The following is a 16,777-nucleotide window of genomic DNA, read 5'->3' on the forward strand; positions in this document are numbered from 1 at the left end:
AGGGTTAAGATTTATTACGCCAGACGCGCGTTTCATCATCTTGAAACCCTAATGCAGGTCCAAAAGAAGTGCAAAAAACAAAGTATAAATAATGTGTGATTATATTTTTTTTCTTTTTTCTTTATTTTTTAAATTTGTTCCCTTGTGATTACCACACTCTGACTATTAGCGCAACACGCTAGTGTGATCTGCTTTCCCGTCTATAGTACTTTGATCACTCATATTTGAGGAGTAGTTCGAGTTTATCAGTAATTATCACTGTTTTATCGACTGACTTCGCCATATGTATCTTTACGTCTGCTTTTCTGTGCATCTTTGAAAGCTATAAAATATATCTTAATACCAATCTCACTTTAGCGCAGGAGCCGGGAACTTCACTGAAACTGCAAGCCTGTGTCTGCTATAAATGCTTCTTATTTTTCAGACAAAATGAATCAACTGATATGGATTGTTTTCCTTACTGAGATAAAATTAGCATTACTCGTCAGTGGTCAGCTTTCAGGTTTGTTACAATGTTTTGACATTCATTTTGACCAGTTACTCTGACTGTATTCCTAGAACACATGTGGGTTAAAATGCATAGTATATAGAATTATTATGTAAATAAATTAATAAAACATGTTTCATCAAGCAATCAATAAACAAACATTAATTTGAAAGAGACACTGGTTAAAACACTTCTTAATATTTTCCAGACGACGATTGGTAGTTTTGTTTTTTTAAAATTGAGAACATGACTAATTATTTTAGAGAAAATTTTCAAACCAAATTGGATGCATTAGAAAATGTATGGCACATTCATTCAACTTGACTGCTCTACATATGAACATATTCCTTGTTAGCATACTAAAATTTAAAGACATCACCTAAAATGTATACGCCTTATGTTTTATTAAACCCCTATTTATTTATTTTTGAATATTATACTACTTTTTACCGAACATGTTTCTTGTCCTTTTTGCAGGTAGTTTGCGTTTAACTGCGGGTTACGCTGCGAACGCAGGACGATTGGAAATCTTTCATAACGGTGAATGGGGGACAGTTTGCGATAACCACTTTGATAACATCGATGCAACAGTAGCTTGTAAAGAACTCGGATATTGGTTTGTAAAGCTTTAAAAAAAAAGAATCACAAATGATTAGTTTAAATCCTTTTTTTTTAAATTTGTGGCCATTCCATGAGAAAAAGAATCAGGGCTAAATGTTCAAAGATTGATATTTAATAATAAGATCCGGTTAAATAATCTCTGACATTGTGCCAGTGATTTATGATCTTTAGTATATATTAAACCAATATTAATAATGAATACCACACATCGATACAAATCATACAACCTTGTTCAACAAACTTAATAGTTTGTACAAAACCTTCTTTTTAACTTTACTCAGCAACTTTATCTGCCTTATATACATGCTTTAATCAAATTTTGTTACATGCTTTTTTGTCGATAATAATAGGACATAAACTGTTATTTAAACACCGAAGCGAAGGTAAGATTGCCCTAAGTATAGCTGTTGTAGTTAACACCTGTAACGATAAGGAATATACATTACAATTAAAAAGGTGTTGCATGAGTTATTGTCAAATAACCACTATGAAAAAGGTGCAATCCTTATAAGTAATAACCCAAACATATCTTTTTTCGTTGTCTACTATTTACTCTCATATCCACTGTTGATACGTCGTAACTAAAGTTTCTGCCGGCATTTACAAATGCTGAAATTGACAAATATGCCAATAGTGCAAAGTGATACATTATCTACCTCAAATTAAACTGCGATAGGATCCGAACTTAATATGTATAAAAAAGTAGATATTGTAAAATTGTGAATGGAAAGGGGGAATTGACCAAAGAGACAACAACCCGACCTTAGCAAAAACAACAGCATAAGGTCACCAACAGGTCTTCAATATTACGAGAAATTCCCACACCCTGAGTGTGTTAGATAGTGTATACGTTGCTCTCATTTATTTATAGTTCAGGAATCATGCATCAGGCAGATCGTATAAGTGATGGTCACGGTGCCATCTGGTTAACTGACTTAAATTGCACTGGTTCAGAGAGAAAACTGCTGCATTGTGCATACAATGCCGATTCAACGCGATGTCGTCATTATGAAGATGTGGGAATTCATTGTTTTCTCAGCTGTTCAACAGAGGAAGATGGTACGTTTTTGATCAAACAAACGTTCTTAACTTCCGTAAGGTATGATACCACTTATGTTTAAGCCCCATTGCTTTTATGTATTACTCTGAAATTTCAAGCATCAAAGGATATTGTGTCTTAAGTTCAAATAAAGGGGCAGTAATATCATGTCAACACTAGATATTATCCTAATTAGTGCTAAAAATTCAACATTCCTCCAATAACATTTTGAGCATTCCTTGTTCCCGAAAGCGTGATAGTTCAACCAAATTTTTTTCCAAAAAAAACCATAAGGGCAAATGAACTCTCGCTTTCTTTGAAATCAGAACGTCCAAATATGTCATCTACTAACACAAATACAGCTATCCGTAGGACCTGTTTTGTTTAAACTATGTAGTATCTAATCAATAGTGTAAATAACGGATTACAAATGTTTTGAGGTTTGCTTTTGAACAGATGTTAGTATATATTTAGAAAAATGCCGGGATATAAAAGACGTTTATATCCCCAGTAAGAACCCCAAAACGTCATCATAAAACACTATGTGACGTAGTCGAACGCTATACAGAACACAAGTGAGTCAGAGACTAACAGATGGAAAATAATGACGAACATCAGTCCATTATATATCTTTTTAATACCAGATAACGCAATTATTCGCTTTAAATGCTTAAATTTAATGTTAAAAGTGTTTTATAGATTATTACAACATGTACAAACTCGGTAATTATTTTTACCGCAAATTACAGCATCCTTCATATGCCAAATTTATCTGGTTGGGTTTTTCATTAAATATGTTGTAAAAAATAAAGCCACACACATTTACAAACTCACAATATGAAATTTAATTTTTTTTTTATCCGAAACATTTTCCAAACGGAAAAAATGGAAATATAACTAGAGGTTCTAACGAGACTGTGTCGCTTACATTGGTCAATTTGCATATTAAACAAAGGACACCGATTGATTTATGAAAACATTGTATTTTGGCGATGGTGATGTGTTCGTAGATATTTGACCTGTGATGCCATATTATTTTACGGATCACTCTTGCTGTTTACAATATATCTATCTATAATACACTTATCCCAGTACTTACAAAGAAATACATTTTGTAAAAAAAAATACCAAAATGTACCAAAATTATAGAAAAATGTTTAAAAATTGACTATACATGCTATAATGGCAATTACTCTATAGGGGGTCATCTGACCATTTTGTTCATCATGACTTATTTATTAATCATACTTTTTTGTACATCATTGCTGTTTACAGTTTATCTCTATCTACAACAGTTTGGAAGATAATAACCCCAAAACAACAAAATTTCCTTAAAATAACTAATTCAGGGGCTGCAACCCATCAACCAGTTGTTCGATTCATTTGCAAATTTCAGGGCAGTAAGTTCTTGACATGTCAAACAATTGTACCTATGTCAGATATGTTCTAAATGCCTTGGATTCAGATATATAAGCAAAAATCTACATTTTACCCCTATGTTCAATTTTTAGCCAGGGCGGATATCTTGGTTGGCATACCTGGTCACTGGACATATGTTTTAAAACTAAATACCCAAATGATGATTTTGGCAAAGTTTAGTTAAATTTGGCTTCGCAGGTTAAGAGGAGAAGATTTTGGTAAAAGATTACAAGAAGTTGAGAAAAAAATGTAAAATTTAATATAACGGTCAATAACTCCTATGGGGCAAGTGACCATTTTAATCATGTTGACTTATTTGTTGATCTTACTTTGCTGAACATTATCACTGTTTACAGATTATCTCTTTCTATTTGATATTCAGGAAAGACACCAAAAACTGCAAAATTTCTTGAAAATTACCAATAAAGGGGCAGATTCCCAACAACGGATTGTCCGATTCATATAAAAATACCAGGGCAGATTGATCTTGACTTAATCTTAATAAACAATTTAAACCCGGTCAAAATTATAAGCCAGAATCTACATTTTACCCCTATGGAAAGATGTTATGGATATACATGCTGCATTATCAATGATTGATAAATAGGCGTACCTTCACTGAAAAAAACACAATAACAGAGGTAGTCTGTAATATATGTGTAGTCAAGGTCTCAGACAGGGTATACACTGTGAAATTCCCGGCTTAGCACTTATATTCCTCTCGCCTTCTGCACAGTGGGTATAAACTATAAGCCGGAAATGTTACAGTAAATACCTTGTCTGGGACCTGAATAACATATAATACTGGGGTGCTAGCCAATTACATAAAATGAACGAGTGTTCATGCAGTGTATATGTTACAGCGAATTTGTATAATCAGGGAATATGTAGAATCCCTGTGCTTTTTAGGGAAAGTGACGAATTTAATTTATTAGTAATTATTTATAATTCTTGAAAAAGACCAGTGATTTTGATTAATCACTGAACATTTTAATAATTATTCTACAATAGAATTTCAGGGATTATAAATAATTAAAAGATCCTTTGTTTGATAAAAAAAAATTAGATAAGCTATCAATGTTCACTTTTATATTCTTTGCAAAATGACAATTCTGCTTTCAAATAAGTAGTATTTGAATATTGATACAATGTTGACTGTCCCTCTGGTTGAATTTGCCCCCTTTCTAAAGATGGTTATAGTTTGCCTAATGTAAGACTTTCAAAGTAGTGCCACATAACTATTTAACTTATATTTTTAAAGACTGACACTCAATCAAGTATGATTTAAAACTGTTGTTTGGTTCGGAACAGCTCTTTGATTACTGAGCGATACATTAAAAATACAAATGTAATGTCTTAAGTTCTCAGTGAATATTCAGACATAAGATATGTAATCAATAATAACAAACTATACTTACCAGGAAACAATAACAATCAAAACTAAGGAGTAGAAAAAAGACTCATATAATCAAAAGAACATTTACATCAACAGCTATCAATAATAATTCTAATAAGATCATCTAAGTCATCTAAACACAATGCTTGACACGATTTTCACAGAAACAAACACCTTAAATCTTATTAACAAAACTGTTTCTGTAGGTGGTTTGCGTATAACTGCGGGTTACGCTGGACATCAAGGACGACTAGAAGTTAAGTATAGAGGTGAATGGGGAACTGTTTGTGGTGATCACTTTGGGAATGTTGATGCAAAAGTAGCATGTAGACAGCTCGGATATTGGTTTGTATCACGTTTAAACATAATACATTTGTACATGTAGCACATTTAAATCATTCAGAAATCACTTAGATAGTAACAATATTAAACTATTTGACATGAATATTGCAACAGAACAAATATATTGTTTTAAATTGTTTTCTATAAACTCTTTTGTAACATTATTAAGAATACAGATACTTTCATAATAAAACCCGTATATAATATATATCGATTAAATTTATAATGATGCAATATTTGTAATGCATTGTAACCGCATTTCGAAAAAAAGAATAATTCTTGACGTGATTTTGAATTAGACAAGTTTATGACAAGCACATCTAATTATTCAACATTTGTATTTTACTATTCACAATCTTAAGGGAGTATTTGCAAGTTGATCAAAGCACATCTGAAATGTATATATGTTTATGGACAACATTTCGCTTGTAATTTGAACGAGCAAGTGTTAAAATTTTCAGCTGAATTGAACTGAAATCTTGAAGTTCTATGGTAAAGAAAGATTCATAACTAAAACGTAACTTCTATTCACTATTTCTGTGTGTTTTTCATTTTCTCTAGTTCTGGAATTATGCAGCCTGCAACACGTATACCGTCTGGACAGGGCGCCATCTGGTTAAATGACATAAACTGCTCTGGTTCTGAAAGTAAATTATTGGACTGTCATTTCAATAATGTGACATACCAATGTTATCATTGGCATGATATTGGTGTCCATTGTTTTATCAACTGTACAACAGAAGATGAAGGTATGATAGTCAAAACAAACGTGTTAAGCATTATTGTCTTGAAAAAAAATACTATACAGTGAAGATACTTATTTTGAAGCAAACTAACTAGCGTTATTGTCATATGTCTATATTGCAATATTCTTCGCAAAAAATATCGATTTCGGTTGAATCTGTGTATGTTGTAATTCAAAGTGAAAAAAGAGCTGCATATTATAAAACCTCTCTTATCTGCCGTGAGTATTCGCACATATATTATTATATTTACCTTAAAAGAGTTTGGGGTCTGATTAATAAAATCGCAAAATAAGTGATGTATTCCGAAACTCGCAAATGAAGCCACATAATAAAGATTACGGAAAACTATACAGAGATGTATAAGAATACAATGAAACGAATACATTTTCCTTATGTTGGTGTAAATAGATAATGGTTTTGTCTTCCGTGCAAACATTTCATACTATGTAATTGCTAACAATTTTCAAATCAAACATGTTGATACGCTAAAACGGGTTTTGGTTGCATTTCTGTAAATATTGACAATGCATTTCCCCATTGGACCTCCCTTAAAAACTAAAACATTTTGTAAAACTGTACCACTTTTACTGTGAAATTTTGAAAATAAATCATATCCTTGAATTGAAAGATCATATATATTACTAGTGTTTTCAAATGTCAAAATATAGGGCTGTGCCGCATATTTTCAACATTTATAGGCCCCGAACTTCATAAAATTGAAACTTACACTCAACTTCTTAACTATCCCTACCTCGACAGTATAGTTACCATTGGTTTCCATATAAACAAATTTCACATATGTATCTACTGGCAACACTACCAATATCAAAAAGAAGATGTGGTATTATTGCCAATGAGACAACTATCGACATAAGACCAAAAATAACACAAACATTAACAACTATAGGTCACCGTACGGCCTTCAACAATGAGCGAAGCCCATACCGCATAGTCAGCTATAAAAGTTTTGTCTCTATGAGATGCAGCCTATAGACAAGAACTGGGTACAAGTATGTTAACAAAAATAATCATTTAGAAATATTCTTAATCTCCCCCCAAAAAGGCGTGGTTTGAGAAACAGTTGTATTTACAAAGTGCAACCTTTAACCTATCCAAGTTTCTACATGGTAACCCGGTTAATCTTACGAACTTTGGTGTTCTGTTAAATCATCTTGCATACTCGTTTTTTTTTAATTTCTATTTATAATGGAATATCTTATTTTGATGTCAATATTATCAACATTTGTGTTGTTCTTACGCAAACACTGTTGAGTGTTCACTTTGAATATGAATTTAAGAAGAAGAAAAACTTAAATGTTTTCGCTAATTGATGAATAAAACAAGTGTCTCAGAGACAAACAGCTACATGTTATCAATTGATTGTGTTTAAGATGATTTGCGTATAACTGCGGGTTACGCTAAGAATCAAGGACGCCTGGAAATAAAGTATAGAGGTGAATGGGGAACTGTTTGTGGTGATCACTTTGGGAATGTTGATGCAGAAGTAGCATGTAGACAGCTCGGATATTGGTTTGTATCACGTTTAAACATAATACATGTAGAACATTAAAATCATTCAGAAATCACTTAGATAGTAAAAATATTAAACTATTTGACATGACTATTGCAACAAAACAAATATATTGTTTTAAATTGTTTTCTATAAACTCTTTTGTAACATAATTAAGAATACATACGTTCATAATAAAACCCGTATATAATATATATCGATTAAATTTATAATGATGCAGTATTTGTAATGCATTGTAACTGCATGTCGAAAAACGAATAATTCTTGACGTGATTTTGAATTAGACAAGTTTATGACAAGCACATCTAATTATTCAACATTTGTGTTTTACCATTCACAACCTTAAGGGAGTATTTGCAAGTTGATTAAAGCACATCGGAAATGTATATATGTATATGGACAACATTTCGCTTGTAATTTGAACGAGCAAGTGTTAAAATTTTCAACTGAATTGAACTGAAATCTTGAAGTTCTATGGTAATGAAAGATTCATAACTAAAAGGTAACTTCTATTCACTATTTCTGTGTGTTTTTCATTTTCTCTAGTTCTGGAATTATGCAGCCTGCAACACGTATACCGTCTGGACAGGGCGCCATCTGGTTAAATGACATAAACTGCTCTGGTTCTGAAAGTAAATTATTGGACTGTCATTTCAATAATGTGACATACCAATGTTATCATTGGCATGATATTGGTGTCCATTGTTTTATTAACTGTACAACAGAAGATGAAGGTATGATAGTCAAAACAAACGTGTTAAGCATAGTTTTCTGGAAAAAAATACTAAACAGTGAAGATATTAATTTTGAAGCAAACTAACTAGCGTTATTGTCATATGTCTATATTGCAATATTCTTCGCAAAAAAATTTCGATTTCGGTTGAATCTGTGTATGTTGTAATTCAACATGAAAACAGAGCTGCATATTATAAAACCTCTCTTATCTGCCGTGAGTATTCGTAGATAAATTATTATATTTACCTCAAACAGTTTGGGGTCTGATTAATAAAATCGCAAAATAAGTGATGTATTCCGAAACTCGCAAATGAAGCCACATAATAAAGATTACGGAAAACTATTCAGAGATGTATAAGAATACAATGAAACGAATACATTTTCCTTATGTTGGTGTAAATAGATAATGGTTTTGTCTTCCGTGCAAACATTTCATACTATGTAATTTAATTGCTAACAATTTTCAAATCAAACATTTTGATACGCTAGAACGGGTTTTTTGTTGCATTTCTTTAAATATTGCCAATGCATTTTCCCAAAGGACCTTCCTTAACAGCTAAAAAAATTTGTAAAACTGTACCACTTTTACTGTGCAATTTTGAAAACAAATCATATCCTTGAATTGAAAGATCATATATATTACTAGTGATTTCAAATGTCAAAATATAGGGCTGTGCGGCATATATTCAACATTTTAAGCCACGAACTTCATAAAATTGAAACTTACACTCAACTTCTTAACTATCGCTACCTCGACTGTATCGTTACCATTGGTTTCCATATAAACAAATTTCACATGTGTATCTACTGGCAACACTCCCAAGTTTTGTCTCTATGAGATGCAGCCTATAGATCAGAACTGGGTACAAGTATGTTAACAAAATTAATCATTTATAGATATTCTCAATCTTTCAAGAAAGGCGTGTTATAAGAAACAGCTGTATTTACAAAGTGCAACCTTCAACATATCCAAGTTTCTACATGGTAACCCGGTAAATCTAACGAACTATAGTGTTCTGTTAAATCATCTTGCATACTCGTTTTTTTTAATTTTTATGTATAATGGAATACCCTATTTTGATGTCCATATTATCAACATTTGTGTTGTTCTTACACAAACACTGTTGAGTGTTCACTTTGAATATGAATTTAAGTAGGAGAAAAACCTGAATGTTTTCGCTAATTCATGAATAAAACAAGTGTCGCAGGGACAAACAGCTGCATATTATCAATTATGTTTAAGGTGATTTGCGTATAACTGCGGGTTACGCTAAGAATCAAGGACGCCTGGAAATAAAGTATAGAGGTGAATGGGGAACTGTTTGTGGTGATCACTTTGGGAATGTTGATGCAGAAGTAGCCTGTAGACAGCTCGGATATTGGTTTGTATCACGTTTAAACATAATACATGTAGCACATTAAAATCATTCAGAAATCACTTAGATAGTAAAAATATTAAACTATTTGACATGAATATTGCAACAAAACAAATATATTGTTTTAAATTGTTTTCTATAAACTCTTTGATAACATAATTAAGAATACATACTTTCATGATAAAACCCGTATATAATATATATCGATTAAATTTATAATGATGCATTATTTGTAATGCATTGTAACCGCATTTCGAAAAAAAGAATAATTCTTGACGTGATTTTGAATTAGACAAGTTTATGACAAGCACATCTAATTATTCAACATTTGTATTTTACCATTCACAATCTTAAGGGAGTATTTGCAAGTTGATCAAAGCACATCTGAAATGTATATATGTATATGGACAACATTTCGCTTGTAATTTGAACGAGCAAGTGTTAAAATTTTCAGCTGAATTGAACTGAAATCTTGAAGTTCTATGGTAATGAAAGATTCATAACTAAAACATAACTTCTATTCACTATTTCTGTGTGTTTTTCATTTTCTCTAGTTCTGGAATTATGCAGCCTGCAACACGTATACCGTCTGGACAGGGCGCCATCTGGTTAAATGACATAAACTGCTCTGGTTCTGAAAGTAAATTATTGGACTGTCATTTCAATAATGTGACATACCAATGTTATCATTGGCATGATATTGGTGTCCATTGTTTTATCAACTGTACAACAGAAGATGAAGGTATGATAATCAAAACAAACGTGTTAAGCATTATTTTCTTGAAAAAAAAACTATACAGTGAAGATCTTAATTTTGAAGCAAACTAACTAGTGTTATTGTCATATGTCTATATTGCAATATTCTTCGCAAAAAATATCGATTTCGGTTGAATCTGTGTATGTTGTAATTCAAAGTGAAAAAAGAGCTGCATATTATAAAACCTCTCTTATCTGCCGTGAGTATTCGTACATACATTATTATATTTACCTTAAAAGAGTTTGGGGTCTGATTAATAAAATCGCAAAATAAGTGATGTATTCCGAAACTCGCAAATGAAGCCACATAATAAAGATTACGGAAAACTATACAGAGATGTATAAGAATACAATGAAACGAATACATTTTCCTTATGTTTGTGTAAATAGATAATGGTTTTGTCTTCCGTGCAAACATTTCATACTATGTAATTGGTAACAATTTTCAAATCAAACATTTTGATACGCTAGAACGGGTTTTGGTTGCATTTCTGTAAATATTGACAATGCATTTCCCCATTGGACCTCCCTTAACAACTAAAACATTTTGTAAAACTGTACCACTTTTACTGTGAAATTTTGAAAATAAATCATAGTCTTGAATTGAAAGATCATATATATTACTAGTGTTTTCAAATGTCAAAATATAGGGCTGTGCCGCATATTTTCAACATTTATAGGCCCCGAACTTCATAAAATTGAAACTTACACTCAACTTCTGAACTATCCCTACCTCGACAGTATAGTTACCATTGGTTTCCATATAAACAAATTTCACATATGTATCTACTGGCAACACTACCAATATAAAAAAGAAGATGTGGTATTATTGCCAATGAGACAACTATCGACATAAGACCAAAAATAACACAAACATTAACAACTATAGGTCACCGTACGTCCTTCAACAATGAGCGAAGCCCATACCGCATAGTCATCTTTAAAGGTTTTGTCTCTATGAGATGCAGCCTATAGACAAGAACTGGGTACAAGTATGTTAACAAAAATAATCATTTAGAAATATTCTTAATTTCCCCCCAAAAAGGCGTGGTTTGAGAAACAGTTGTATTTACAAAGTGCAACCTTTAACCTATCCAAGTTTCTACATGGTAACCCGGTTAATCTTACGAACTTTGGTGTTCTGTTAAATCATCTTGCATACTCGTTTTTTTTAATTTCTATTTATAATGGAATATCTTATTTTGATGTCAATATTATCAACATTTGTGTTGTTCTTACACAAACACTGTTGAGTGTTCACTTTGAATATGAATTTAAGAAGAAGAAAAACTTAAATGTTTTCGCTAATTGATGAATAAAACAAGTGTCTCAGAGACAAACAACTGCATGTTATCAATTGATTGTGTTTAAGATGATTTGCGTATAACTGCGGGTTACGCTAAGAATCAAGGACGCCTGGAAATAAAGTATAGAGGTGAATGGGGAACTGTTTGTGGTGATCACTTTGGGAATGTTGATGCAGAAGTAGCATGTAGACAGCTCGGATATTGGTTTGTATCACGTTTAAACATAATACATGTAGAACATTAAAATCATTCAGAAATCACTTAGATAGTAAAAATATTAAACTATTTGACATGACTATTGCAACAAAACAAATATATTGTTTTAAATTGTTTTCTATAAACTCTTTTGTAACATTATTAAGAATACATACTTTCATGATAAAACCCGATTATAATATATATCGATTAAATTTATAATGATGCAGTATTTGTAATGCATTGTAACTGCATGTCGAAAAACGAATAATTCTTGACGTGATTTTGAATTAGACAAGTTTATGACAAGCACATCTAATTATTCAACATTTGTGTTTTACCATTCACAATCTTAAGGGAGTATTTGCAAGTTGATTAAAGCACATCGGAAATGTATATATGTATATGGACAACATTTCGCTTGTAATTTGAACGAGCAAGTGTTGAAATTTTCAGCTAAATTGAACTGAAATCTTGAAGTTCTATGGTAATGAAAGATTCATAACTAAAACGTAACTTCTATTCACTATTTCTGTGTGTTTTTCATTTTCTCTAGTTCTGGAATTATGCAGCCTGCAACACGTATACCGTCTGGACAGGGCGCCATCTGGTTAAATGACATAAACTGCTCTGGTTCTGAAAGTAAATTATTGGACTGTCATTTCAATAATGTGACATACGAATGTTATCATTGGCATGATATTGGTGTCCATTGTTTTATCAACTGTACAAGCGAAAATGAAGGTATGATAGTCAAAACAAACGTGTTAAGCATTGTTTTCTTGAAAAAAATACTATATAGTGAGGATATTAATTTTGAAGCAAACTAACTAGCGTTATTGTCATATGTCTATATTGCAATATTCTTTGCAAAAAAATGTCGATTTCGGTTGAATCTGTGTATGTAGTAATTCAAAGTGAAAAAAGAGCTGCATATTATAAAACCTCTCTTATCTGCCGTGAGTAGTCGTACATGAATTATTATATTTACCTCAAAACAGTTTGGGGTCTGATTAAAAAAAATTGCAAAATAAGTGATGTATTCCGAAACTCGCAAATAAAGCCACATAATAAAGATTACGGAAAATTATTCAGAGATGTAAAAGAATACAATGAAACGAATACATTGTCCTTGACTTTCAGAAGAAAAATCTGTGTTTTTTTTTAATTGATGAATAAAACAAGTGTCTCAGAGACAAACAGCTGCATGTTATCAATTGTGTTTAAGGTGATTTGCGTATAAGTGAGGGTTACGCTAAGAATCAAGGACGCCTGGAAATAAAGTATAGAGGTGAATGGGGAACTGTTTGTGGTGATCACTTTGGGAATGTTGATGCAGAAGTAGCATGTAGACAGCTCGGATATTGGTTTGTTTAATATTTAAACAGAATAGCACATTAAAATCATTAAAAAAAACATACGTAAAGCATCAAAGCAGCACCGATATTGTTCAAATATAAAAATCATTGGGATGAATATACAAATAAAACAACAAAAAAAATGTTTAAATTGGTCTCTATAAACTCTTTTACAACATTATTAAGAATAACATACTTTCATGATAAAACCCGTATATAATATACATCGATTATATTTAATGATGCATAATTTGTAATGCATCGTAACTGCATTTCGATATAATAAAAATTCTAGACGTGATTCTGCAATATACAAGTTAATGGCAAGCACACCTTATTATCTTACATCTGTATTTCATCATTTACCTTCTTCTTAAGGGAGTATTTGCAAGTTAATCAAAGCACATCGGAAATGTATATATGTATATGGACAACATTTCGCTTGTAATTTGAACGAGCAAGTGTTGAAATTTTCAGTTGAATTGAACTGAAATCTTGAAGTTCTATGGTAATGAAAGATTCATAACTAAAACGTAACTTCTATTCACTATTTCTGTGTGTTTTTCATTTTCTCTAGTTCTGGAATTATGCAGCCTGCAACACGTATACGGTCTGGACAGGGCGCCATCTGGTTAAATGACGTAAATTGCTCTGGTTCTGAAAGTAAATTATTGGATTGTAATTTCAATAATGTGACATACCAATGTTATCATTGGCATGATATTGGTGTCCATTGTTTTATGAACTGTACAACAGAAGATGAAGGTAAGAAAGTCAAAACAAACATGTTAAGGTAGATGGGGTGTCTAAATTATAATCCATAGATTTTTTTAATAATTTGCCAAAATGTAGTTTATATTATGCCCTTTAAAAAAAGAGGAATAAATAGAATGGGTCACCGGGCTTATTTCCATGCTACATGGAGTTCAAAATTGACAAATTTTGTATAGATTATGCATGGAAATCTAAATGTTCTGCAATAAAGCGTAAACTACACCATAACATTTTGAGATAACATATGAGAAGATAGCTTTTATAATATGCTTTCAGTTAAGAAAAAGAAAAATGGGGTCAATGGACCCGTTTTCTTGCTACATAATAAAATAAAGAAATTCCTAACACATTCTATTGTAAAAGTATTTTAATCTGAATTATCTACCCTTGCATTTGAGTTACCTCCCCTTATGTGGCAAAGTTGGGGAATTGTTTTTTTTTTCAAACAAAAGATTTCTGTTTTTTGTAAAATATAACCATAAATATGATAAAACATGTCATTTTCTATATACTAGTGGAAGTTTTTACACGTGAATTACCTACTACTCTAAAATTTTGCACATTCTACCTAGACCTTGTTTTCTGGTATTTCCAAATTCAAGATGGAGGAAGACACCTAGCTTTCGAAGCATACCAAGCACCGAACACGTTTGTTGGATGTTGCTTTTAAAAGATTATGGTTTGGTTTCTTTTCTTCCTAACTGATTGCTAACAATTTTCAAACAGATACTCATCTCCACTGGTTTTCTCCGCTTCGGAACCGCAAATCCGTGTTAAACATAGCAGTGTTTCTACGTTGTAACCTAGTTAGCAAATAAACATAGTGTCATGCCAAATCTTATTGCATACTCGTTTGTTTCTAATTTCTATTTACAAACATACTTTGAAGCCCAAATTGACAATGTTGGTAGTGTTCTTTAATAAAAATGGTTGATATGACTTTCAGAAGAAAAATCTGTGTTTTTTTTAATTGATGAATATAACAAGTGTCTCAGAGACAAACGACTGCATGTTATCAATTTTGTTTCAGGAGAGTTGCGTATAAATTCGGGTTACGCTAAGCAACAAGGACGACTGGAAATAATGTATAGAGGTGAATGGGGAACAGTTTGTGAAAATCACTTTGGGAATGTTGATGCAGATGTAGCATGTAGACAGCTCGGATATTGGTATATATTGATGATATTATATGTAATCAAAATACCAGTTAGTCAGTGTATCTATAACAATTTTATGCATTTCAATATGGTCCAAGTGCACCTGGTTCTAGTTCAAAAAAGTAATATCCAACCTTTCAATGATCTTTTTTTTTGACAGCTCAATTCATTAAAAATTGTAATACAATATATAGAAAATGAAGACAACAGGTTTAAATATTTCTTTTGTCCGACGCGCTTTTGTTAAACTGTAGTTGTTAAACTTTGAAATTACACAATTAAAACATTTAGTCAGCAGTGAGATACTGAAACTATGAGATCTGTTGATATCAACTTAAAACTAAACAATACTATGTAATAGTTGGTTTATATAAAGTCTTTATAAACATAATATAATTAAGAATAACGCACATTCTCTATGTTATTGTAATCTCATTGCATTGATATATTATTTGTTAATTTATCATTAACTCATTTTGGGAATTTTATTCTTGTTTTGTTAGCATATCAAAAAAATATATACCATGACAATAGCACACTTAATTATGTAAATAAGTTGATAAAACATCGATTACATAGATATGAAACGTATCAATCTTACAGCTTGGTTATAGCATAGACATGTTGAAACCTAGACAACATTTTCATTATACGAACAGGTGTAAAATGTTTCTTCTGCGTTAAACAGATAATAAAGTGTTCAGAATAAAGACACCTGAATAGAAATGTATGAAAATAATCTATCTATGTATGTCTTTAATTTATTTATAGTTCTGGAATCATGCAGCCTTCAAATCTTATATATGATGGTAAAGGTGCCATTTGGTTAAATGACGTAAATTGCTCTGGTTCAGAAAATAAATTATTGGATTGTAATTTCAATAATGTGACATACCAATGTTATCATCGTGATGATGTTGGTATACATTGTTTTCTGAGCTGTTCAACAGAAGATGAAGGTATGAATGTCAGATCAAACTTTTTACGCAATTTTAACATATGCAGAATACTCTTTGGTAGAGTAATGTATTAAGGTACAAAACACATCAACAAACCCTGCGTTATGTATGTATAATATATTTGCCTTACATTATATTCCTCAATTTTTGGTTGAATGCAAAGTCGAGAATGGTAGAAATATGCTTTAATTAAGAAAGCAATTGTTAACATGTTTTGATTACGTAATCTGATGCAGGTTTCAGCTAAACAATGTCAAATCTTTTTTTTTGTTTGGTTTCGTGTATCTGAAACATAAACAAAACGTATGTCGTTTGTGTCTCTCTATGTTTAGATAATCAACCAAGGTTGTATTGTGTTGTTTTGTGTATGTAGTATTTACTTTTAATTTCTTCATAAAAAGTAAAATCACAAAAATACTGAACTAAGAGGAAAATCAATACGGAAAGTCCATAATCACATGGCAAAATCAAATAACAAAACGCATCAAAAACGAATAGACAAGAACTGTCATATTCCTGACTTGGTACAGGCATTTTGAAATGTAGAAAATGGTGGATTAAACCTGGTTCTATAGCGCT

At 31.5% G+C, this 16,777-nt stretch overlaps 1 protein-coding gene across 1 annotated transcript in view; it reads left to right on the top strand.

Annotated features, from left to right (window-relative positions):
• Window positions 1-429: 429 nt before the first annotated feature.
• Window positions 430-16,777, top strand: part of LOC139498465 (scavenger receptor cysteine-rich domain-containing protein DMBT1-like) — a 56,712-nt gene continuing 40,364 nt past the window's right edge. The window contains exons 1-15 of the mRNA XM_071286853.1: window positions 430-502; window positions 965-1,103; window positions 1,980-2,167; window positions 5,169-5,307; window positions 5,866-6,053; window positions 7,442-7,580; window positions 8,128-8,315; window positions 9,560-9,698; window positions 10,247-10,434; window positions 11,821-11,959; window positions 12,507-12,694; window positions 13,179-13,317; window positions 13,886-14,073; window positions 15,113-15,251; window positions 16,011-16,198. Of these exons, the coding sequence (XP_071142954.1) occupies window positions 430-502; window positions 965-1,103; window positions 1,980-2,167; window positions 5,169-5,307; window positions 5,866-6,053; window positions 7,442-7,580; window positions 8,128-8,315; window positions 9,560-9,698; window positions 10,247-10,434; window positions 11,821-11,959; window positions 12,507-12,694; window positions 13,179-13,317; window positions 13,886-14,073; window positions 15,113-15,251; window positions 16,011-16,198 (2,362 nt within the window). The remainder of the gene's footprint in view (window positions 503-964; window positions 1,104-1,979; window positions 2,168-5,168; window positions 5,308-5,865; window positions 6,054-7,441; window positions 7,581-8,127; window positions 8,316-9,559; window positions 9,699-10,246; window positions 10,435-11,820; window positions 11,960-12,506; window positions 12,695-13,178; window positions 13,318-13,885; window positions 14,074-15,112; window positions 15,252-16,010; window positions 16,199-16,777) is intronic.

The sequence above is a fragment of the Mytilus edulis genome, chromosome 12 (genome assembly GCF_963676685.1).
Source record: "Mytilus edulis chromosome 12, xbMytEdul2.2, whole genome shotgun sequence".
NCBI classification, from domain to species: domain Eukaryota; kingdom Metazoa; phylum Mollusca; class Bivalvia; order Mytilida; family Mytilidae; genus Mytilus; species Mytilus edulis.